General features: G+C 37.9%; 1 protein-coding gene across 1 annotated transcript; it reads left to right on the plus strand.

Moving 5' to 3' along the window:
* Nucleotides 1-12,426: 12,426 nt before the first annotated feature.
* Nucleotides 12,427-20,058, plus strand: LOC311087849 (uncharacterized protein; the record flags this gene model as incomplete). The annotated part of the gene is made up of 2 exons (XM_084121319.1): nucleotides 12,427-15,563; nucleotides 19,520-20,058. Exons 1-2 carry the CDS (start codon nucleotides 15,395-15,397, stop codon nucleotides 20,056-20,058), a joined length of 708 nt encoding a protein of 235 aa, XP_083977445.1. The 5' UTR covers nucleotides 12,427-15,394.
* Between the last annotated feature and the right edge of the window lie 4,847 nt (nucleotides 20,059-24,905).

The raw sequence follows: 24,905 nt of genomic DNA on the forward strand, positions 1-24,905 counted from the left end.
ATAAACACTGACAGGGTGATCAGGTTTTGTGTCACTGTGAAGGGTGATACTTTACATTTATTAGGTTTACTGCATGATGATGACTTTCCGCTGATTACACAGCTGCTTACTAAATAAATAAATAAATAAATAGACATTAAATATTGATTTGTGTTGAAATGATTTCAATGTGTCAGAAAGAAGGAGTGCCACATGGAACATGAAACTGTGGAGAACATGTAGCCTATAGCCGCGTTTCCACCGAAATTACCTGGAACAATTTGTCCCAGGAACTTTTTTCCCAGGAACTTTTTTTGCCCCAGACCGGTTGCTTTCTGCGTTTACACCGCGGTCTAAAGTACCGGAAAGGTAAACTGCGTGCAACTGCTCCTCCCAGTCTGCGACAGACAGTATCAGTTTTGAGCGCCACATTTATAATAAGTATGGAGGAGATTCAAACTGTGCTGCAGTTATGTATTGGTTTACTAAAGAGGTAATTAACAAAACAAAATAGACGAGCACTGATACTAAAGCGTGTTCAGAAAGCTCGTATGCGTATAAAATTAGACAACGCATGTTATCAGTTATTGTGAGATGCTGGGACGAACACGCAAAAATTCCCTCTTTCGCAAATACGCTTAAAAAAAGCCTGAACCCAGTCTATCAATCATAAATAGTGACAGTCTTGTAAATAGTTGTTTGTTACTAACCTCAAAGCGCTATTTCAATCCTGTTATAGTAAATTTGTAACATGGTTTGGAGTGCCTTGCAATAGATGACAATGTGTAAACATAATGACTTAATAATAAAAGCTGTGGCAGAAAAGAGACGAGCACTGATAAAGCGTGTTCAGTAAGCTCGTAATGCTAACGTTAGATATAAAATTTGTATGTTATCAGCTATTGCGGACATTTGACCGTGAGATGGCTGGGATTAACGCGCAGAAAGTTTCCTCTTCCACAAATACCCTTAATAAAGCCTGAAACTCGTCGTCGTTTTTATTAGATTCCATATTTGCAGACAGACAACTCTTACTGCATGAAGCCACGACACGAACCGCAATAGATTTTTTAAAAAGGGAGGTTAAAAATAAATAAAATGCTGCGTGGAGTCATCCAACCAAAATGAAGCGTGAACACAACCAATCAGCTTGTGCAGCGCACAAGTCCCACCCCTGAAAGTTCCTGAACTTTGAAAAAGTACTACCTCGTGAGCAGGGACTATCAGAGGGGGAAATATTTACCCGGAACTTCATTTAGACCCTGGTTCCTGCGGTGTAAACACATCGAGTACCAGCCCAAAGTTCCTAGTTCCTGGGGAAAGTTCCTGCGGTGGAAACGCAGCTTATGTAGAAAATAAGTTGCCAGTATAGTTGAGTGGCAGGTATACAAAAATATTTGACCGTAGAATGCCACAGCTGACCAATCAGAATCAAGTATTCCAGGGAGTATATGCAGCACTGGAACGAGTTAAGCTATCTTGAAGCACAGAGCTAAAAGACTGACAATGACCCCTGACCCTTGAGGTCATTCCATCTATGAGCAAATGACACAATCATATTTTGCCTCACATCTAATCAAGAAAAGTCAAATATAATAACTGTATGGGACAGTGATTATTTCATCTGAGGTGACTGTTCGTGACAGGCTTCCTTGTCATATGGCCTCTGGGCACATACACACACACACACACGCACGCACACACACACACACACGCACACACAACGTGTTGACGCATATGGTAATATGATGTAAATAGAATGGTTATGCAAAAAGTTTATTTTTGTGGAAACACAGCTGTGTTGTGTGTGAATGTACTGTGTGTTTTTGTGAGTGTGATGATATACTCAACAGCACTTACAAGGAAGTAGGAAGAGCGCAGCTGGGAAGTTAAAAGTATCAGTACATCCATAAAAAGGAAGCTCTGTTTTCATTTACTTGCAACACTTTACAATAAGGTTCAACTTTTAAACATTAGTTAACTACTGTACATTAGTTAACATGATCTAATAAGGGAAAAAAGGTAACACTTTACAAAGGTCCCATTAGTTAACATAAGTTAATGCATTAACTAACATTAACTAACAATGAGAAATTCATTTGTTAACATTAGTTAATAAGGTTACACTTTATTTCAAGGAGACATAGTTACAGTGTATGTACTCAGATAAGTACTATTATAATATATATAATAAGTACTAATATTAATTTACTACATGTACTTACTATTGGGTTAGGGTTTTTTACGGTTAGTGTTTTTACGGTTTAATTTACGGTTATTACTATAGTAAGTACGTAGTATGTAGTAAACTGTAACTACGTCACCTTAAATTAAAGCATTACCGTTAATAAAAATACAACTTTTCATTGTCTTTAGATTTAAATTTTAATAATGTATTAACGTTTACTAATACATTATTAAAATATAAAGTTGTATCTGTTAATAATATATTAGTTGATCTGAGCTAACAAGAACTGAAAAAATGAAAAGTTGTATTTTTATTAACTAATGTTAACAAAGATTAATAAATACTATAACACTCATTGTTAGGTAATGTTAGTTAATGCAAAACCATGATCAGCAATGCAGTGATTGGCTGGCGGCAAGACAGCAACGAAATTACATTATATAAAAAAACAAAAAAAACATCACACACCCGATGAAAACATTTCTGGACCTTTATAAGGAAACAGCAAAGTGACCAAAACGACACAAATATTATAATAAATAAAATAAATGTGAACTGTTTGCTCCATGATTCCTAATTATTTGAACTATTTCACGATTTCTAGAATTCGTACAGGCTTTACATTTTTATTTCAATGTTGTAATTAGCAGTTTATTTAATTTTACCTGTGAAGCAGATTTGTAACATGACAGCATTAATTAACGTTTCAGACATGCATAGCAGACAGCAAGTGTGCTTCATAATAGCTGTCACTGTTCAAATTAATGCATGGCTTAGACTAACTGTACATCATGTGTGCAAGTATAAAACTGTAAGTGTAATAGTGTTGTTTCTCTGTTGCCTTTTGGCCTACATTATGTTTTGTTTTGTAAAAGCTATGACTGCTCTTTTGTTTGTACTTAAAAACTGAGATCAAGTAAAGATTTGAGTTATCTGAGCCTCCTAGTTTGCCTTTCCTTCTGCACATGGGTCTTCTACAAACTGTCTTCTACTGAGAAGTATACTTTCCCTGACTGAGAGATCTGGGTTCAAGACCCGCCTTCAACACCTTATGTCAGTCTATTTTAACAGTAAGACTCCAATAAAATAATTAGGTCTCTCAATGAGTAAAACTCGCTGTGTCTATATTATGATAGACTGCACAACATTATAATAATATTTAATTATTATTTTAAATAATTATTGATCCTAGTTCAATAGGGTACTCTTGCAAGAAAGTAGCAGTGGCCTTGACAGACTTTAAGTAATCCACTGAGTATTGAGTAATCCACATACAAAGAACGGGCCCCAGGAGGAACTGAGGAAAACTGAAGGCTTAAATACACAGGATAACAAAGCAGACTAGAAACAGGTGTGCAACTAAATCAGTAACCACGGTGACAAATGAAGAACGAGAAAGTGGGGGGCAAAGGAGGACCAGAACACAGGAAAACAAGGTTACACAAACTTCATCAAAAAAGTTTATCATAACATATTATGTTCACGCAGAAAGCACTTGCTCTGCTGTTTTTCTTTGACAATATGTGCTAGAATCATGACTCGCATTACAATTTTTTTCATGTTCGAGAAGCCTTTTCACTTGGATATACAGTACGTCACAATAGGGAAGAAAATGATGATGCAGTTTCCATTTCATGGTGACTTTAAAATGCAGCATGTATATTGAAAGAAATGTAATTATTAAAAACCATGTCCCTAGACTTTGCCATTTTTATACCACAGCTTGTCTCGAAACGCAAGAAAATGCATTCTGTGCGAATGTCCCCAACCATGACAACTGGCCTAGTTTGGAATGAATTTGTTTTGTGCGATATTACTCAAGTAAATTATTAATTTGGATGAAGTCACATGGGCTCCTGATGACTGATACATTTTTGTGCATGTTGCTTTTCTCTCTGCTGCTAAAGCTTGGAATATATAATTTGGAATAAAAGAATTTATAATTTGTCATTCTTATTTATATTTATTTTTGCAGTACTCTGGACATAAAGCCTCCAGAAACACCTGGGCCACCATTAATATCTATGATGGACAGAGAAATGAATGACTTCACTCCATATCTGTAGATTATTGTCTATGAACACTCACTGAACCCGCACGCACTCTTCTTTTCTTAACAGTCTTAATTTTGCCGTCATGTTTATGTGCTACAAAAGCCAAACTGAATAAACAAACTCGTCACATTTTAGATTAGGGTCCAATTCTCACTTTTAACTCTTAACTACGACTTTGCCTCAATAAACTCCTAATTACTGCTTATTAATAGTTAGTAAGGTTGTTGTTAAGTTTAGGTAGGATCAAAAGATGAATATGGTCATTAACATGTGCATTGTATGTATAACGGGGCTAAAGGCTGTCATGATTCCTGTCTTGTGTTCTCCTTGTCTTGTGTGGACTTTTGTTATTTCCTGGTCTGTGCCATGTTTTGTAGTCCTTTGTAGTTTTTCTTGTTTATTAGTCTCTCCAGGTGTTTCTAATTAGCCCCGCCCCCTTGTTATCTTGTTTAGCTTGTTTGCCTGTGTATTTAAACCTCTGTGCTTCAGTTGTTGTTTGTCGGTCGTTGTTGCTTGTAGCTGTTTCCATGTTCCATGTTCCTGTCCTGAGTTCCGTGTTCCATTGTTTGCCATGGATTACCTGTTTACTTTATTAAAGTAGTGCTTGCATGTGTATTCTCTCTCCGCTTCATTCCTGCCTCATCATAACAAAGGCACACCTTAAGAAAAATTTGCTTTTCAATCCCACAGTGTATGATTACAGAAAACATATACATGTTTGTATTGAACATTGATGGAGCAACAGATTTTGTGTGAAAATAAATCATAAAGGTGGTATCACACATGGGGGTGAAAGGCTCACCAGTAATAAATGTTCCATAAATGTTCAAAAGATTCAAAAATAATTCATTTTTCTGCTTGAAATATACTTTTATTAAAATATGTTTATATACAAATATATAATAAAAAAAAACAGAAACAAAATTATTTTAAAAAGTAAAGGTTCTGAAAGCATTGATGGAGATCCCATAATAATTTCATATAGATTTACAGTAGAAACAATAAATGGTAGCACTTTATAATAACTGCATGCTATGAATCATTAGTTAAGCATTAGTAAATAGTTAATTCATCATTTATAAAGCATTAACAGACATTCATAAGCAGTTTATAAATACAGCTATAAATTCTTTATTCTTTATTTATTTATAAGCATGTCTATAATGTGTTTAATAATTGTATTTTCATACTTTATTAAGGATCAATTTATCATTTCTAAAATATGTATTACGTTATTTACAAACCAGTTATTTAGGAGTTGTTAGTGGTTCATAAGATCATTTAGAAGTGTAAGTAAATGATTAATAAACTATTTAAATGTACATTTATACATCTTATTATTTAGACATATAGTACTCAGTGTGCTAATGAATGCTTTATTAACATGTATTCCTACTGTAATTCATGATTAATTCAGGTAGTTATAAAACATTTACTTGTCAGTTAACTATTTTGTGAGCTCATCTAAAGCGAAGACTTTATGCCTTGTAAAGCTTTTACAAAGGAGATTTAAAGGCTCAGCTATCTTCTAAACAGAAAAACTGAACCAACACAACACAGAGTGATACAGAACATATAAATATTTATTTCAAGATGCAAAAAATTAAACTGCACAACTGATAACTTGATATAAAATGACCTCTTGAAAGTCATAGAAAATAGAAATTCCTGTAGACCTTCAGAAAACATAACTGTGCAGTAAAATGAAACTAAGCCTCTGCAATCTGATATAAAAAATAATGTGTAAAGTGTAAACATTGCTGAGTAAAAATGTACCAGTGTCAACACTGGATTACAGGAGTGCCAACATACAACAAATACATTTTTTATAAAACAATAATAATATAAAAAAATATTGCATAGTGTCAAAACTACATCAGGACTAACTTTAAAACATTAGAGAACAGCAGTGCAGAAGATAACTGAGCATAAATGTACATTTAAATAGTTTATTAATCATTTACTTGCACTTTCTAAATGATCTTATGAACCACTTACAACTCCTAAATAACTGGTTTGTAAAATAATAATTTAGAAATTATGAATTTATCATTAATAAATTATGAAAATACAATTATTAAACATGTTATAGATATGCTTATAAATCAAGAATAAAGTATTATAGCTGTATTTCTATTAATGCTTCATAAATTATGAATTAACTTTACTAATGCTTAACTAATGTTTCATAGCATGCAGTTATTATAAAGTGTTACCTAATAAATTATATTTTATTATATGATATGATTAATATGTTTTTTTTTTTTTTTTATATGATAGTTTTATTATAAACATGGTGATTGTCTCTAAGCTGGACACCGAACTTAATGTATGATATTTACCATCTGAATCTAACCATGTCACTTAAGTCAGCCAGCTGACTTTCAGCTATTGTGTCTTTAAGCCCAAATACAATACTTTTACATATTCTTCCATTATTGAAAAACTGTTGCTTTAATTACCTTGAACAAAACTGAAAATCATTAATTAGACCTTTGTCTCGAAATAGTTTTAGCGATTCTCATTACTTAAATCCACAACATTTTAAAAAACATAAAATATTAGATCAAATTAGTGCATAATCAGCTTTGTGTTCGCGTCAAGGATCAGCCAAATTTCCACGTGCATCTTGCAAAGCGGATGTTTTGGAAAGTGCTGCGGCAAGTTTTTGTGCCATCTAGTGGTATAGAGGAAAGTAAAATCAAAGCCCCGTTGTACCCTGCTAGCAAACAGCCAATATCCTAGTAATATGCATGGTGAGAATTGGGCCCTAAACAGTGTTACTGCAAACTCTTTTAGCAAAAAACAAACAAACAAAAACAAAACAAACAAAAACATTCCAACAACAGATTAGATCACTAGGGTTAAAACAAACAAAAAAAGTTGGCTAAAGCTTAAACCAGTCTTCTCTTGTATTCAATCCTCCTATCATGAACTAAACAAATATTATCTCAATTTATATAATATATCATCTGTCAAGGAGCTATGGAAACAAATATGACAATGGAAAACATTCTCAGATTAATTTCCAGCCATCTCCACCCACATCAACCTCACCCAATGGTCTTAAGAAGAGGTCTGGAAAGCCTGGTGTTGAGCTCTGAGGCTTTGACAGGGCCAGGTGCCACCGGATCTGTCTGAACATGGCTGAAGAAATGAGCTCACAGTCACTGAGGCAATAAGTGTTGACAGGGTTCGAATTATGATTTCACCTTTGTGGGGGTCTCTTTAAAAAAAGAAAAAAAAGTAGCCTATGAGCAGGCCCGGTTTGTAGCTTACTAATGTAAATAAATAAAAATGTTTAATAAAAAAGCAATTCAATTTAAATAGTACATTTGGTTTAAATAATTTGTCGTTTAAGTCTAATATATGTTGTTAGTGGTGAGAATTTTCACGTGAATAAATAAATAGATCTGACAATTTTAAGTGAGTATTTAAGTGATCCAGTGGCAGAACTTTTGCCAAGCGTGTCAGAGGTTCTGGGTTCTAATCCGCACTCGTATAGGTTTTTTTTCTTTTTCTCATCAAAACCGATTATGTTTATCAGTGGTTGTATATCAGGCAGGGACACGTTTGTGTGCATTTTGTTTTGTCATTTCACCGGAACGAATAGAGAGTCTCCACAACGGATTGAAGGGCGCATCCGAGTGAAGACTGTGCGCAAGCCACAAGAGAACACAGTATCTGCGCCACTGATCTCGGCAACGAGCACTTTGATCACTTTATTTAAAAAACAACACATTTCAGCACTAGATCGCCTCTTATTTAACAAACGAACTAAATGAATGCTCTGCTAGTTAACTGGTGATGTTTTATTTATTTGTATCGGTATATTAGTGCCGCGAGATGTTTCAAAAGTGGTGGGGACAATATCGACCTTAGCAAAAAGTGGTGGGGACATGTCCCATCCATCCCACCCGCAAATTACGCCTCGGACGTTGACGTCACTTCTGTGAGTTGAGAAAAGTCAGTAAAAGTCCTGACAGAAAGCGAAGCTAAGATGTAGTGTGATGACGATCCGAGATCCCGCGAGATCCATGAGTTTGGCATCTTGTCCTATCTTTTAAGTCACGCTACAGTAGTCTGAAGGAAAAAGTGCTTTATTTGTAATTTAAAATAATGGTGCTGATGATTTTTAGAGACCCCCACAGGTGTATGATTTTACTGCTTTCATGGGAGCTCATCCTCTCTCTATGGGAGCTCAGCTCCCACTGGCTCCCATGTAATTCGAACCATGAGTGTTGAGCTGATTTGTACAGAAGCACAAGCAGGTTTTGAGGAGACAGTATTGAGGCCTAATGCAAACTGCATTAATGTTAAGACATTAGTGCTTCAAGCAAGTTTCTAGCCCCTCCAGGTTGCTTGCGTGTGTGGTTGTGTTCATAGATGCCACATGGAAACAAATACAATACTTTTTTTGTTCCGTTTTTTTTTTTTTTTTTTTTTTTCAGTATGACCTTGCACAGGGGTTGTCAACTTACAGGTCTGTTTTGGTTTTATGGACAGCAAGAACACAGCAATAAATGCGAATAAAATGCAGATCAAAATATTTGTGTGTTATGATGACAGCTTATCATCTTGTGGGTGCAAATTCATCTATAGCAGTAAGCTAGTTAAATGAGGTGGATGAATGTCACAGATTGTGTTGTAGAACCCAAACACGATAATGAATGCAAAAGCCAGAATTTAATAAATCCACAGGCAATAATCCACACAAAGAGAACAGCATGCAACACATCTAACGTAAACAAGACCTGAAAGCAATAAACAGAAACAGAGGAACTTTTGTATACATGCAAACAAGGATAATTAAAGACACACACCTGAACTGAATGACGAAATCAAATTAACAACCATGACAACAAACTCAACAGGGGAAAAGTGCAAACAGAAACAAAATCCAAACTGAGTGAGATTTTGACAATGCAACAAAGACATTCTCAAAATCATAAACAAATATATGCATAAAGCATAAAAATATGACCCACACTGTTTTTAAACGTTGTTTTGTGCAGTATCAATATCAGTATTAGGCCTAATGGTTACATTTTTAAGTTACTTTTGTATGATTTTTAGAACCATATTCTTAGCTGCTTGATATTACTGATACTAACATTAATCAAACTACCCAGAAATAAGAAGCCCTGAGGTTTTAGATCAGTGCAGTACATAACTTTAGATCAGTTGTTTGTTCAAGAGATCCTTGTCAGAACGTTAGTCAAAGTTCTGTGATTGTTCCGTCTCATCTGGTTTTGCTTCAGGACCCACATTTTACATTGAATATCATAATATAAAAATCTAAAAAAATAAAGAAAAAATCTATACCTTAAATTTGATCCATCATCTGTTAAGAGTGAGAGCTCAGTTTGATCAGAGTCTGTTAGAGTCTGTGTGTCCTCATTTTGCACATCTGTTTTCTTTTTTTTTCTTTTTACTGATGACAGGAAGGAAAATAAAAAATTTAAATATGTTAATATGGGCAGCTTTGCAGCAGTCTCTAAGCAGCATCTCCTTTTGTTTTCTTTCATACTGAGATGACGTGTATGCATACAGATAAAGCAGCATAAACTCAAATGACTTTGGAATGTGTTTCATAATGACCTAGAAGAAACAGTTTTAAGCTCTGAACGTTTGTGGTATGCCGTTTTTATTATTTATTTATTTATTTATTTATTGCACCTCAGATGCTGGACTCTTGTGACAAGAATGAGATATATAAGAAGCTTGCATGTACCAGTACTGTAGTGAAAGCTGCTTAAAGTATTATACTTTAAAGGGTTAGTTCACCCAAAAATGAAAATTATGTCATTAATGACTCACCCTCGTGTCACTCCAAACCCGTAAGACCTCCGTTTCTCTTCTGAAGACATCTTAAGATATTTTAGATTTATTCCGAGAGCTTTCTGTCCCTCCATTGTAAGTCAATGGACGTGTCACTGTTCACGTCCATAAAGGTAATAAAGACATCATCAAAGTAGTCCATGTGACATCAGTGGGTTATTTAGAATGTTTTGAAGCATCGAAAATACATTTTGGTCCAAAATTAACAAAAACTACGACTTTATTCAACATTGTATTCTCTTCCGGTCTGTTTTCCATCCCCGTTCACGAGTCAGGACGCACATTGACGCACATTGACGCACCAGATAACACGTCAGCAGCGTCTTACGTCAGCAGCGTCAATGTGGACTTGTGAACGCGGATGGAAAACAGACCGGACGAGAATACAATGTTGAATAAAGTCGTAGTTTTTGTTAATTTTGGACCAAAATGTATTTTCGATGCTTCAAAACATTCTAAATAACCCATTGATGTCACATGGACTACTTTGATGATGTCTTTATTACCTTTATGGACGTGAACAGTGACACGTCCATTGACTTACAATGGAGGGACAGAAAGCTCTCGGAATAAATCTAAAATATCTTAAGATGTCTTCAGAAGAGAAACGGAGGTCTTACGGGTTTGGAGTGACATGAGGGTGAGTCATTAATGACATAATTTTCATTTTTGGGTGAACTAACCCTTTAATGTTATTTCTGCCTCACACTTTGAAAAGGTAAGTAGTACAGTAAATAACTACTTTAACTCATTTAACTGACTTTTTTTTTTTTTTTTTTTTTGTCCAGAGTATTCAGGGACTGTCACTGCATGAAAAGGATCGAATCTGGTCATATATGGCCATGGTAAACTGCAGTGTAATTTCAGATTTGCTCGATGTATGTGGAAAAATCCTGAGCCAAATTACACAGAACAGTAAATTTCCAGAAATACCCAGATACTTGGGCCACATTTACACATAGCTGGGTATTTAGAGAAATGAATATCTAGCAAAACTAGCAAAGAGTATTTATATATGAATAATTATAAACTATATAAATAAACAATCGTAATAAATCAAGATATATCTCCCCTGAGAAATATGTTATGTAAAAATGTGTCAAACAGCCCTGGTCTTCCATATATCTTAACTCTTCATAAATGACCCCCTCCCACATCCACAAACACACACACCCACTGCTGCAAAGACTTTTGTGTTTTAACTGATCTGCGGTCATTCACACTTCTCGAGGAGTCGTTCAAACGCACCAACAGCTACAGACTGAAACACTGTAATCCTGCAGAGTTTGACATCATGCACAATGCAGGATCTATATTGTGTAAAACTACTATAATGTGTAAAATTAAATATAGGCTATTATATGTATTTATTTTGTATTTTTTTCTCAGGTAATGTTTCCTCTTTTCCACAGTATCCTACACAAAAGAGTGGGTCAACTACTCTTCAGAGATAATAAACAGTAACAGAAGTTCAGAAGGTTGTTGCAATCTTTTAAAATCCATTTTTGTATTGTTTTACCTATCCAATTAAATATTTTCTGTTACTACACATATTTTATGTATTTTACATATCCTGCAAGATTTATAATGATGCTATGAAGAAGTATTTGTAGATTCACCCTGGGAAGGCCCAGCTGAAACACTCAAGTGAGACAACAAACAGTTTAAAAACCGACATGATGCAACTCTTCTTAAATAGGCCATTATTTTGTGTTATTTTCGGTGGTTACATTATGTTGTTTTGCAGTTTTTGCAGAGGTCAACAGAGACAAACATAGAAAGACGACTGTGAAGGACAGAAATGGTGGAGCTCAATGTAAGATGAGGAAGATGTTGTTGATGTGGATTCACACAGGAGCTACAGTGAGTAGACTGGCACACATCATCTAATGTGTTTTTTACTGCCTTTGTTTGAAATCTTTAATTAAAATTATTTTTTAATGTTGTTTTCTATTGAAATTGTTGTTTTCCAACTGTTTTATGGTTTAGATATTATTTACTATTTTCCCCTAATAAAGACAAACAATCAATTATTGGTTTATTAATTATTATATAACTATATATTTTTTCTATCTGCCCACCTGGCCTAGAAAATAAATAAAAGAATAACTGTTCTCATTGAAAAACAATTGTATTTGATATATGAAATATTTCTGTGAGAACATTGTAATTCAGATGCTTAGCCTATTAATATTTCTATTTCAATTATTCCTTAAAAAGTACTATGGTGTTACCATGGTAGCACCTGTTTTTTCTCGTTCTTACGGTTGCTTTCTGTCTGTGAGATTAGGCAAGCAACATGTTTGCCCAGCTACCTGAAGTGACTCTCACTGATCTGAGTAATGCAAGGCTAAGCAATCCAATTAAATCTACAGAGTCAAAGCCTAACATCCTCATCGTGAATGTAAACACGTTTACTGTAAGCAGCGCTGCGTATACGCATGAGAGGAGGAAGGATGGGAAATATAGAGAAGGTACCTTGAGAATACATAAACACTCAGAGGGGAATTCAGTAAGAATCAACTGTGCCCGCTGATAGGGTTGTCTGTGTTGTTTCAACACCCAATTCACTAAAGGAATCATGTAATAGCACATGCACATCCAAAAATAAGTGCCAAACAATAATTGCACAGAACATTCACCATTTTGCATTGCGATTCCAACACAATCTCATGGCAATTCATGGTAACACTTTAAAATACTATTCTGTCATGGTTCATAATTAATATGAATAATGCATAACATATAGTTAATTCTAAAGTAAAGGTAAAGATAACCCACTAGTAATAACTCAAGTAATTCAGAAGGAATTACTAATTATTTGGATCAGTATTCTAAAGTGAAAAGCATGATAATTCCCTAATAATGACTGAAGTCTTTGTAAGCTTTAGAGGTTTTTGTAAGGTTTTGGATAGTAATGACTCAAGTGTTACTACATCCTTTTAAAAGAATATTCACATCATACGAATCCATATAAAAAATTGCCACCACTTAAATAGTAAAGTTTTCCTATGAGATTGGGTTGCCGGTTCTGGTTCTATTTGGTTGTGGACTGGAAGATTCAGTATAACACAAAAATCTGACATTCTACTTTACTGTGACTCTGCAGCATTATTTCTACTCCAAACCAGTCACCTAAATCAGCTCTTTAAAATGCAGGAAGCGTTGAAAATAAACGGTGCTGTCAGCCTGTGCAATTAATTTTTAGCGTGTCTGTCAAAGTCCTTATGTGCAATAAACACTGAATGCAGCATTGCAAAAATGACACAGTGCACAACAACAGTCAACATTGCACACGGTACTCATTCTTGAAAAACAGTGGCAGCAATGGGTGGCTGAAAGAATATATGACCCATATGACCTACAGTGCTCTGAGTGTAATAGGGGTAATGTGTTTAGCACAGATCCACAGACAGAACGGATGTTTCTTATCTATCATCCACCTGACTGACTTCTAGTAAAAGATTTTTCCCTTTAGGCTCCATTACAGAGAGTGAAACAGCAGTGGGATAAGAGCTTCTGTGTTTGCTCATCCGTGTGTGAGGGGCCAGAGAATGAAGCTTGCCCCCTGCTTCATTGCCTGCTCATGGGGAAGGTGCCAGGCTGGCACAGGACGTTCAAATGACTGAAAGTCATTGCGATAACATTTTCCCAACCTTAATGTTGAATTTAAACAGCTGAGAACTGAGATCCTGCAGGGATCGGAAGCTTGTTTCCGTAATAAAAAATAAAAAATAAAAAATGTCAGAACTGTAAGAAAAAACTGCAAGATATAAACTCAAAAAAAAAAAAAAAAAAAAAGTCAGAATTGTGAGATATAGATTAGTAATTACCTGTAACTATCTTTTTTAATTCCCTGGTGGAAACAAGCTTTGTTTTATTGACAGTGTGTTATTGAATAACAAGGGCACACAAAATCAGGAACACAGGGAGGAATAGTGAGACAACAGTCAAACAGGGGGATCAGGGATGGTTCCAGCCAGGTACGAGGGAGTGCTATGTCAGCCCAACAGGAGGCGTCGGAGAAGGGAAATCTAGAGTGAACGGCAGAGCAGATCCAAACAGCGACACTGGGAGAGAAATGAATGAAGTCCGAGGAGAACGAGATAGGTGAAATGAACACCTGGGGATGTAGTGTGGCGTTGGCAGGGGAGGGAGAGAAAGTGAACCGGGTGAGTAGAGATAGCGACCTGGCGATGGTAGCTGGAATGCTTTGTGGCAGGTGGGCAGGGAAGATCCAAAAAGGAACAGTAAGGGAGCAACAGGACGGACGGGATCTGGAAGACAGGGGAGCTGGGGAGCCAAAAAGGGGAGGGGAAAAACTAAACTAACCAGACAGGAGCTCAAAAACAAGGCTAGAAGCACATGATAAGTAAACAAAATTTAAAAAAATAACCAAATCTAAAAAACTTCAGATAAATGGCAGGAAAACAAGACAAGACTAAGACTAAAGCTACAGCAAGAACAAGATCAAGGATGGGATCTGGCAGACAGGGGAGCTGGGGAGCTACAAAGAAAAAGGGAGGGGGGAAAACTAAACTAACCAGACAGGAGCTCAAAAACTAGGCTAGAAGCACAGGATGAATGAACAAAATTAAGAAATAACCAAATCTAAAATAACTTCAGATAGTTGGCAGGAAAACAAGACAAGACTAAGACTAAACCTACAGCAAGAACAAGATCAAGGTTAAGGTAAACACAAACAAGAGCCGGGTAAACTCAGCAAAGCAGAGATTCAGTCTGGCACAGGACAGAAAACAAGAAGGGAATATAAAGGGTGACAAACAAACTAAAACAGGTGTGAGCCATAATGAAATAACAAGGCAGCAAGAGGGGCAGAGTAACAATTGACAATAGAGCACATGGCATGACAACACAATCACCATGTGTCAGCCATGTGGTTGAGAAAAAGGACAAAATACAAGCAAGCCCTGCAACTGATCAGTCAGGCACCCTGACAGTACCCCAACTCCCCACATCTTTGGGAAGACCATGAATCCTAAAGATGTGATCGACTACCACTAGACCAGTTTCCTTGGCAGAGGGCAATTTGGGAAGGGGAATGAAATGAGCCGCCTTAGAAAATAACAGTATTGCTCTTGGAGGTAGGGAGGCCAGTGACAAAGTCCAGGACAATACGGGACCAGGGGCGACTGGGGATGGTCAGAGGCCACAGCAGACCAGCGGGAGGCTTGTTAGAAGTTTTGTTCTGGGCGCAAACCGAGCAAGTAGTTCGTTCCTCGCAGCAGGCTCAATTCCTCTGTCCGCGGGCTCTGTTTCATTGTCCGGAGCTGGTGTCAGTAGTGAATCGCAGTTCACCAGCACCCACTCCATGTACTCTGCGAAATTCCCCAGAGGACCCACATCGGGCAGACGTACCTGGGAGAAGACGCTCAGCGATCAGTCTAGGAAGCTGGTAATGCACGGCAGGTCTAGAAACCCATTGGTGTGGGTCTCGAGGGATTGCTGCTCCTGCTCCAAGCATAACAGTTGGACTGCCGGTAAGTCCATTCTTGTTACTCTTTTAGTGGGTCCGTTCTTTTGTCACGGGTTGCTTGTCTAAACATCATGAAGATGGAGAATCAGTTTAATAGTATTTAATATTAAAAGCTCAGAAGATCAGAGATATAACCAACATATACAATATAACACTGATGAGTACACAGTGAGAATGAAGAAGAACTTAGGGTTTAATACATGGAACAAACATAGGGAACTAATGAGACACTTAATGAGACGAGAGGTGAACATAATGACTAATCACATAAACTGAGAAACTAGGTCACAGGGAATCAAGGAAGACGGAACCAAAATACAATGTAACACAGCCAAAACAGAACATATATATAAGCATAAGCAGATTGTACGAAAATGAATGAGATTTTTATTTCCAGGTCTAAATTCAGTTTTGAATGCTAGATATTTTTTTTTTACACTTTATTTCAATAGTCTACTTAATTTGCAGATACATGTCATCTAACTCTCGTTAGAGTATTAGTAGACTACAACAACAACAACATTTATTTGTTGAGCATATTTAAAAACAACACAAGTTGACCAAAGTGCTTTACATGTCAAAAAACTACTCAATAAACACACAAAAAAACAGCCTTGTTGAGCTTAAATGTCTTTTTAAAAACATACAAAAAAATGATACCAACCTCAAACTTTTGAACTGTATATAGTACTGTGGCCGAGAGAGCTCAACGCACTGCAACTGAAGAAAACACATGCAAATAGAAAAAAAACCACCCGCAAATTAAGAAAAAATCTTCTTCAGTTTTACAACACAACGCAACGTGTGCTCCAAAAACTCACAACACAACCAAACACAGAAACGCGATGCAAATGCCACAGATCACAACCGAAATGTTTCCAGGGGACGCCAATAAGTGACAACCTGGCTGTGACATGCATAGCTCAAAGTCTACTTTTTTTATTTTATTTTTTTATTACTTTTTTTTTGTTGCAAAACATACAGAGATGACATGTTTATGACACATAACTTTGTATACAATATACTAAATGTATTAATATGTTCAATGTCATCAGAATACAAATGAGAAAAGAGTCAACAATGAGTTGAAAAATAAATAAATAAATAAATAAAATAGAGAAAAAGAACATGAGGGTAAGATATTAATATACATCAGTTACATTGTACACATTTTGTCATGTTATGTTTAAATAAGTTTCATAAGAAATGTTAGGTAATGCAGGGTCCAAAAGATGAGACGGCAAGTTTTAAAGTTGAGACACTCACACACAGATATACAACGCATATTTTAAAACCTTTTTTGTATAAAATGTATATTTATTTGCAACAGTTATGTTAACAGCAATAATAAGATATTTCTGTTATAAGAACAGCTATTCAGCTGATGGACGTCGTGCTGCGTTGTCTTGTCATGGGAACATACCAGGTGAAAATAATGAGGAAATGATGATGTCTTTCGTTGCTCCCTTCACCAAGTGTGTTCCAAACGGCTACATAATGGCACACTAGTGCCCTACTCACTCCAAAGTCTCCACTTCAAGGGCTCTGCCCTTCTAAGGGAGTAGGGCATAGGGATGCTCATGAGCAATAAGCACGTCCCAGCCGGGTTCGTCACTTATTGGGGTCCCCTGGAAACATTTCCTTTGTGGTCTATGCTATTTGCAGCGTATTTCTGTATTTGGTTGTGTTGTGAACTTTTGCAACGCGTTTCTGTATTTGGTTGTGTTGTGAGTATTTGGAGCACACATTTGTTGTGAAACTAATGAAGATGTTTTCTTAATTTGCGGGTGCTTTTCTATTTACATGTGTTTTCTCCAGTTCCAGCGCGTTGAGCTCTCTCGGCCACCGTAGTATAGTGCTAAAACCCACAAAAATGGAACGCTATCTCTCATACAACAAATTGTATGTATTTTTTCCCAACCTAATTTTCTATCTAAAGATCATTTAGTATATATCATTTTATGTGAGAAACCTATTTGGAAACAGTAGATGGCATATTGATGCAGAAATTACACATTTCATTAATTAATTATGGAGGTCAGTAGTTATTTTTATACAATAGCGTTTTCAACTAAAAATGGAAAACTTTTAAGGTTTTTTTTTTTAAGACATTCCTTTACACAACAACCGTGTTTTGGGGGCCTGAAATCGCAAACTTTTGAAAACAGGGTTCAAAGCGCACAACACTGTTATTTTCTCTATGCAAACTACAAAAAACGCAAACTTGTGAAAACAGTGAAGCCATGCACATGTGTATTACATCTTGTAATGTTTCTTTACAAAGTGACATCGCCAACTACTGGTCTGGCAGCATAACACACCCATGTTATGAACAAATTGTTATTGTGTAAACATAGCCTTACTTGACACTGCTACCACATGCATTAAGCTGAATCTGCTCTTGCATGTTTCGACTTTCAGTATTTATTTACTTTGAATATTCACATTTAAATCAGAAATATCTGCTTTCGCAGCTGCAGATGTTGTAAAGTGATCTGCCAGGTTAAAGTCACTCGCTTTGAGCAGAGTGTGTGTGATCAGTGAACGAAGCCCTGAGAGAACATCTCCAGCGAGCTCTGGTGAGTGCAGCAGACTAGAGGACAGTGGGGTTAATGGTTAGCGCATGCATATTTCATGCCCGTATGAACTCCAAATTCAGAGGATGTGCAGGGCTATGCTCTCTTACTCACTCTGTATTTGTGCTTAGCATACATTATCATGCTCAATGTATTCACTCTTAGCAGTCAGTAAGTTAATGAGTGATCCAGGTTCTTTCCGGGTTCAGTTCTAAGAACAGTTAGGGATGAGAATGTAAAGAGAGATCAGAAAATTTGAGATTTTGTGCTCATATGCATAGGGCCTCTTGCACCAAGCCTAGTAATTGTTCTGGGCCTTGCTAAATATATTGTGCCAGTTATAAATTACTGACTACCTCAGTCACCCAAATTGTGCTTTTCTATTTTTATTTTTTCATGTCTGGATGCAATTTAAGTCTCCCTATAGTGCCGTTCGTCAGTCATTTGGAGGTTGTTAAAGGAGAAGGCACTGCAGTTCTTTATCTGACCGAGGCAAAATGAGAAATTACATGGTGCTCATTTAAAACATGCCCTGTCTGAAACCACTGGTTGTTGTAGCGAGGAAAGGACTTCAGAGAGAGATTGTGCCCTCTTGGGTGTTTCATCATTCACTGTTTTTAGCTTTTAGTTCAACATGGTTTGGCAGCACTGCATTGTAATTCCTCACACATTCTGTTCAGGGTTTGTACTGAACCTTTGGCAATGAATTTAGCCTAAACAAATCACCAACTTTATGCAAAATTGTTTTGTAGATCATTTTAGTTTTAGGTGCACTTTTTTTGTAAGATTTCTACGTAAGAAATTTAAAATAACATTTTTAGTGATCAACACTGAAAATATAACTGACAGCGATGACAATTTAATATTTTGAATGATTTTGTTTGTCTCATGTATTTTGACTTTTTATAGCCTGGTTGCACTATGTCTATTGTTGTGTTTAAAATTGCACTATTTTATGGTGTGTGTCGTACTACAGAGCCCCTAAAGCAGGGATCTCCAACCCTGCTCCTGGAGAGGTACCATCCTGCAGACTTCAGTTCTAAAACCCAAACACCTTGATTAGCTGGTTCAGGTGCATTTGATTGGGGTCATTTGATAGCTCTCCAGGAGAGATGAGAACAAAATTTGATGGGAGGAAGTCACCAGTGCTTAAGTTCTCTCTGTTTCTGTTCAGTTTGTCCTGCCTCATTCATTTTTTGTGTAAGTATGTGTTCCTGTTACCTGAGAGCTATTAAAGTACTTTTGATCCTTCATCATCATCTTTGTTCGTGTTCGCAACAAACCGTGACAGAAGGCAGGACCTAGATAAGATAAGCGGTGTATTTTGTTTTTTCTTTTTTTTGAATGTGAGTTCATGTTTTTTGTTCTGTTTTCATCCCTGCAGTTCGCCTGTTGTGCCTTGAGCAGGGAAATTGCTTCCTTGAGGAACACGTGGAGGAATTTATTGACCTCACATATCAATCTACCTTCTCGGACAACTGCTTATGTTCGTTCCTGTATGCCAGCCTGAACACCACCACAATGGCGCAGTTGTCCAGGGAGGGTCCTCAAGGGAGTCTTGTCGAATTGGTGGAGTGGGTGCTGGCTTCCTGTGGATGGCTGCTCACCATTGGACCCATCGACAACGACGCTAGTCCCACTCAGAATCCAGTGCTCAGCCAGAATTTCTCCGGCTGCCAGGAGAAGCAGCAAGTGTCCATCTCAGACATAGAGCCAGACTCAGCTGCAGTGTGTGAGCCCGTGCCAGGAGTGACTGAGCATAACATCGCAATGGAGCGTGAGCAGAGCGGTCTGGTCTGTGAGCCGGCTGTCCTGTCCATCGCCGAGGGTATGTGTGTGGGGCTCGAGGATTGGATTGGAGACCCGCCCACCCTCCCGTCACTGAGAGTGATTTGCTGGACTTGGACTTTAATTTTCATTTAACCCCACCATGCTTGTTTTTGTTTTGGACTTGCTGGTCCCACCCAACCTCCCTATCCCACCACCTCATCAGTGCTCTCCTGTGAGTTTGTGTCTCCCTAGTTTTTCTGTCCCTCTCCAGTCAGTTATCCAGGCCTCAGCCACACCTGCTGCCCAGTAATCACTGTCTTCCACCAGTCCATCAGTGCCTCTGTTACCTCCTCTGTGGCGTGGTTACACCGCGGGCCTGCTGTGAGCCACCTCATCCTGGGCATGGGGATCCGGCTCCAGTCTCTGATCCCTCCATTCTACCTCGGTCTGTCACTCTAGCTCCTGCTCCTTCCTCCCTCAACTACAGTGTAGACCATCGGACATTCGGCATTGCCGAGCTCCCTTGGGTCAGTCATTGCGTCACCTGCGCCACGAACCTGCAGGCTGTCTGCGGCTCTTCGGCCCTCCACCCCTACGGCTGTGTCTAGCTCCGCCTTCCCTAAGTCTTCGCCTCTGCCCTTGGTCGCCCCAGCTCCGCCTCAGCCCTCCAGATCTCGACTTCCATCTCAGGGGGTTGTCACTACGACTCCATCATGGCCCTCTAGACGATCGGCATCATTCCACTCCATCGGCTCTTCGTCTGCGCCGTGGGCTCCTCCATCGTCGCCGTCATCTGCTCTCACCTGCGCTCGTCCTCGTTGAGACTACCTCCACCATGGCTCCTCCCTCGAAGGAAACCTCGCTGTGGGTCGCAATCCTGGCTGTGGCCTAGATCCCCACCTGGACATTCCTGCTCAAGGCCATCCTCTGGATCAATTCTCCATCTACTCCACCCTGGACTTTTTTGTTGAGCCCTCTCCCGGGTTCCCGTCTTCCACCTAAACCTCCTCTATCCATCTGCTGGCGCAAGTCGCACCTTCAGAGAGGGGCCCTACTGTCACACTCACACACTGTTTGGACCTTGTTTTCATTTTGCACCATTCCCCTTAGTTTGTTGGCATGGTGGTTAATTGATTTGTCATTTAGTTCAGCTGTGTGCACCTCGTTATCACCAGTTACCTGAGAGTTATATTAAAGTACTTTTGATCATTTATTAAAACTATTTAGAAATATAAAATAATAATAATAATAATAATAATAATAATAATAATAATTACAAACACTTAAAATGATTAAAAATTTAATTAAAATGAAAAAGAAAACTGAAAATATAAAAAGCTAAATTAAAATATTAATACAATCCTGTAACGGTATATAAATAAAACTAAAATAACATTGATTTGGACCTGCTGTACTGGTTTTTGTAGGGAAATGCATATTCAGGCATATTCTGGGTTTGTGTTGATTGTTGTTTCATGACAACATCAAAGTTGCTCAGTTTTTGCAGCTGTGGCGAGCAGGATGACGCCGAGGGCCGCAGGAGAATGGCGCGAGGCCGGTGGCTTGATTACTGATGAGCGCGACGCACCAGTCTTGTATCTCTCACGGAGGAGGGGAAGTATAAAAGGAGGAGCGACGACAGTGAAGAGCGAGAGAGGAACAGGCCTGGACTATTTTATTTGATGTTTTGTTTTATTATGTGTGACAGCTGTCTCCCGTGAGGGGCTGCTGTCTTTACTTTCATTTTGTATTGATTTATTTTACGTCACTAAAGTTCGCCGGTTCCACCTCCTTCTTCCCACAACAACGAACATTGCTACAGCAGCATTTCATTTCTGCAGTGCAAAAGCCTAAAACACACTCTTACCTAAAACACAAACACTATTGCTGCCTTTCAAGCACTAGTATTTCCTTCAAGAAATACTGATCTATTTGAAAATGTTAAGTGTTCTTGTATAATCTACGACTCATTTTACAAGGAAAAAAACAAAAACTTTGATCATGTGCTGAATTCAAAACTGCATGTTCACATACTAAAATTACACATCTACTGTATGACCTCTTTTGAGAATAAATACTGGTAAAAATATTTGCTTTAAGAGATGCAACCATTTCATATAACAATAAAAGCAACAAAAGACTATCGGAAGCCAGCAATGATGAAGACTAGCCGTAATATCTGTGTTTGTAACCACAGCCTGCTGAGGATAATTACCACATAAATGCTTACCAGCCACTCAAACCAGATGTGTGTGACTCTTCAAGACAGGGGGAGGGGTGGAAGAAACAAGAGTAGAAGGAAGAAAGAAAGATACGGAGGTTATATCGGGCCAGTTTTAATGGACGCGTTGTATAACAGATGAGGAAAATATGCAGAAAGTACCTCCACGCTTCCCTGCTTGCATGCACAAAATACGCATAAACAAAGCAGGCTAGAAGACCGTGTCCAGATTGTCATTCTGAGCAATTCATTCCACACTAGATGAATTTACATGACACGGTACGTGTTTGTGACCGTGTGGCATGATTAGATGGCAGGATTATTCACTTCCCGTTCCTCATTGGGATTCCACTCAAGGCCACTTTCATGTTGGACCAGCACACATAACGCACGCAGTCGTGTCCGTCACTGCCTTTGTCGCCATGGTAACAACCTAGTTCCCGTCGGTTAAGGGGAGAGAGCGAGCTGGATCGTGTAATCACTGAGAACTTAACAGACAGTCAGAGAGCTCTAAAGATGGGAGGTGTTACACTAACATTTCCCACCTCCTCTCAGTACTTACAGCAGCGGCCTACGGATAAGCAAATCAGGACTTCTGTAGCTAAAGCAACTAATCAGCTAATCCATGAAGGGCAATTTATCCCTATAAATGTTTTTTTTTTTTTTTTTTTCTGTCTAGCTTAGGCTGAGATGCTTTGCCTACTGTAAAACAAAAATAAGAGATCACAAAGAACAAACATTGTTTGATACTGAAAACAACGATGGGCTGGGCAAAAATACCAGAAGGCATTAGCGTAATGTTAACACCGAAGATAACACTTTCTTTCAAAGCCCATTAGTTAGGAGTAGTTAATCTGGCAGTGCTGATTTGATAATGAACACATTATCATAGACCAAGCTGATAAGTAAATGAGCCAGATCTGACACACTGGGCATTCAGAGAGAGAGAGGCTGAGACAAGATGATCATGATGGAGCTGTGTATCAACACGATTATGATGATCTAATAAGATAAGACGTTATCTCCTAGACATTAGGATCAAAATGCATTATGTCTCTCTTAAGGATCATCACTAAATATCTCAGAATATTGGCGCAGATTCCTTCAGACAGATATGGATTTTAATTTCATGTTTACATGACATTATAAAAAATCTACTGTGACTGTAAAATTCAGTGACGTATAAGATAATAATTACACAGATATTAGGGACGCATGATATCTGTACAATGATATCGGTATTGAATATTGGCTATTATAGAGAATTTTTCAGTAGTTGATATTGTACAATTAACTTTGTATGCTCATCGCACACTATTTTTACACTTAAATTACCTTTGCCGTCATTTAATGCTCGGTTAATGTTTAAAAACACTAATATTTAATTATTTGTATACAGTATACCCAAGCCATCCAAGAGGTTGAGGGATATTAATATTAACATGAATATCTAGTTCAGTCATGGGCGCAGGCGGATAGGTCCTTTTCGTCATCGTAGTGTGGGCAGTCATGCGGCACCCCAGGGCTGCATCAGAAAGCACATAATTCCCTACTATATAGTAGACGAAAAACAGTATGTGACAAAAGAAGTATGTCTGAATTCACTGTACTCATAAAAGAGTAGGCAAAAAGTACCTGGATGACCTACTTCTTCTGGCGAGATTCTGAAGAATGCATATGATGAACACTTTACTATCCCATGATGCCACTGGAGAGGGTTTATGAATGGCAATGAGGTGACATAACTGACCCTGGTAGGTCACATGATAAGGGCACCATGAAGAATTTAGTACATCCAGATTACATTCATACTATATCAACAACAGTGCAAAATATGAAAAGACAATGCAGAAAAGCTAAGCGCATGTGGCGGAAGACAAAACTTGTAGTCCATTATAACATCTATAAAGGCAGCCTCCATGCTTTCAATGTGGAACTAGGCAAAGCTAGACAGACTTTCTTCTCAAATATTATAAACAGAAACAGAAACAACACGCACTCTTGTTGCTACTGTAGAGAGTCTATCAACCCCCCCAAGCCAGATAACCAGTGAAATGCTCTCAGACAGCAAGTGCAGTGAGTTTGCTTCCTTCTTCTCTGAGAAAATCAATAATATCAGAAAGGCGATCAGCACATCCTTGTGTGGCACTGAGGTCAGACAGATCAGACAACATCCGCAGAAAGCTGCTAAGTTTGATTTTGAAGAAGTTAGTGGTAAAATTTTGGAAGAAACAGTACAGCACCTTAAAACATTAACCTATGCCCTTGACACAATCCCCACTTCCTTTTTTAAAAGTGTGTTAAACTGTTTAGAAGCAGATCTCCTAGAAGTGGTAAATTCCTCACTTCTCTATGAGACTTTTCCAAAGTCCCTTAAAACTGCAGTTGTCAAGCCCCTCCTGAAAAAGAGCAATCTGGATAGCAACATATTGAGCAATTACAGACCAATCTCAAATCTTCCTTTCATAGGCTAGATCATTGAAAAAGTTCTCTTCAATCAGCTGAACAAATTCTTAATCTCAAATGGATACTTTGACAATTTTCAATCTGGTTTCCGACCACATCACAGCACAGAGACAGCACTCATAAAGATAATAAACGATATTCGTTTAAATACCGATATAGGCAAAACATCAATTCTGGTACTACTCGACCTCAGTGCTGCATTTGACACTGTCAATCACAACATACTGTACTTCTTGACAGGCTGGAAAACTGGGTCTGGCTTTCTGGGATAGTCCTAAAATGGTTCAGGTCATACTAGAAGGGAGAGGTTATT

The sequence above is a fragment of the Abramis brama genome (genome assembly GCF_963993115.1).
Source record: "Abramis brama genome assembly, chromosome: 8".
Lineage (NCBI taxonomy): Eukaryota > Metazoa > Chordata > Actinopteri > Cypriniformes > Leuciscidae > Abramis > Abramis brama.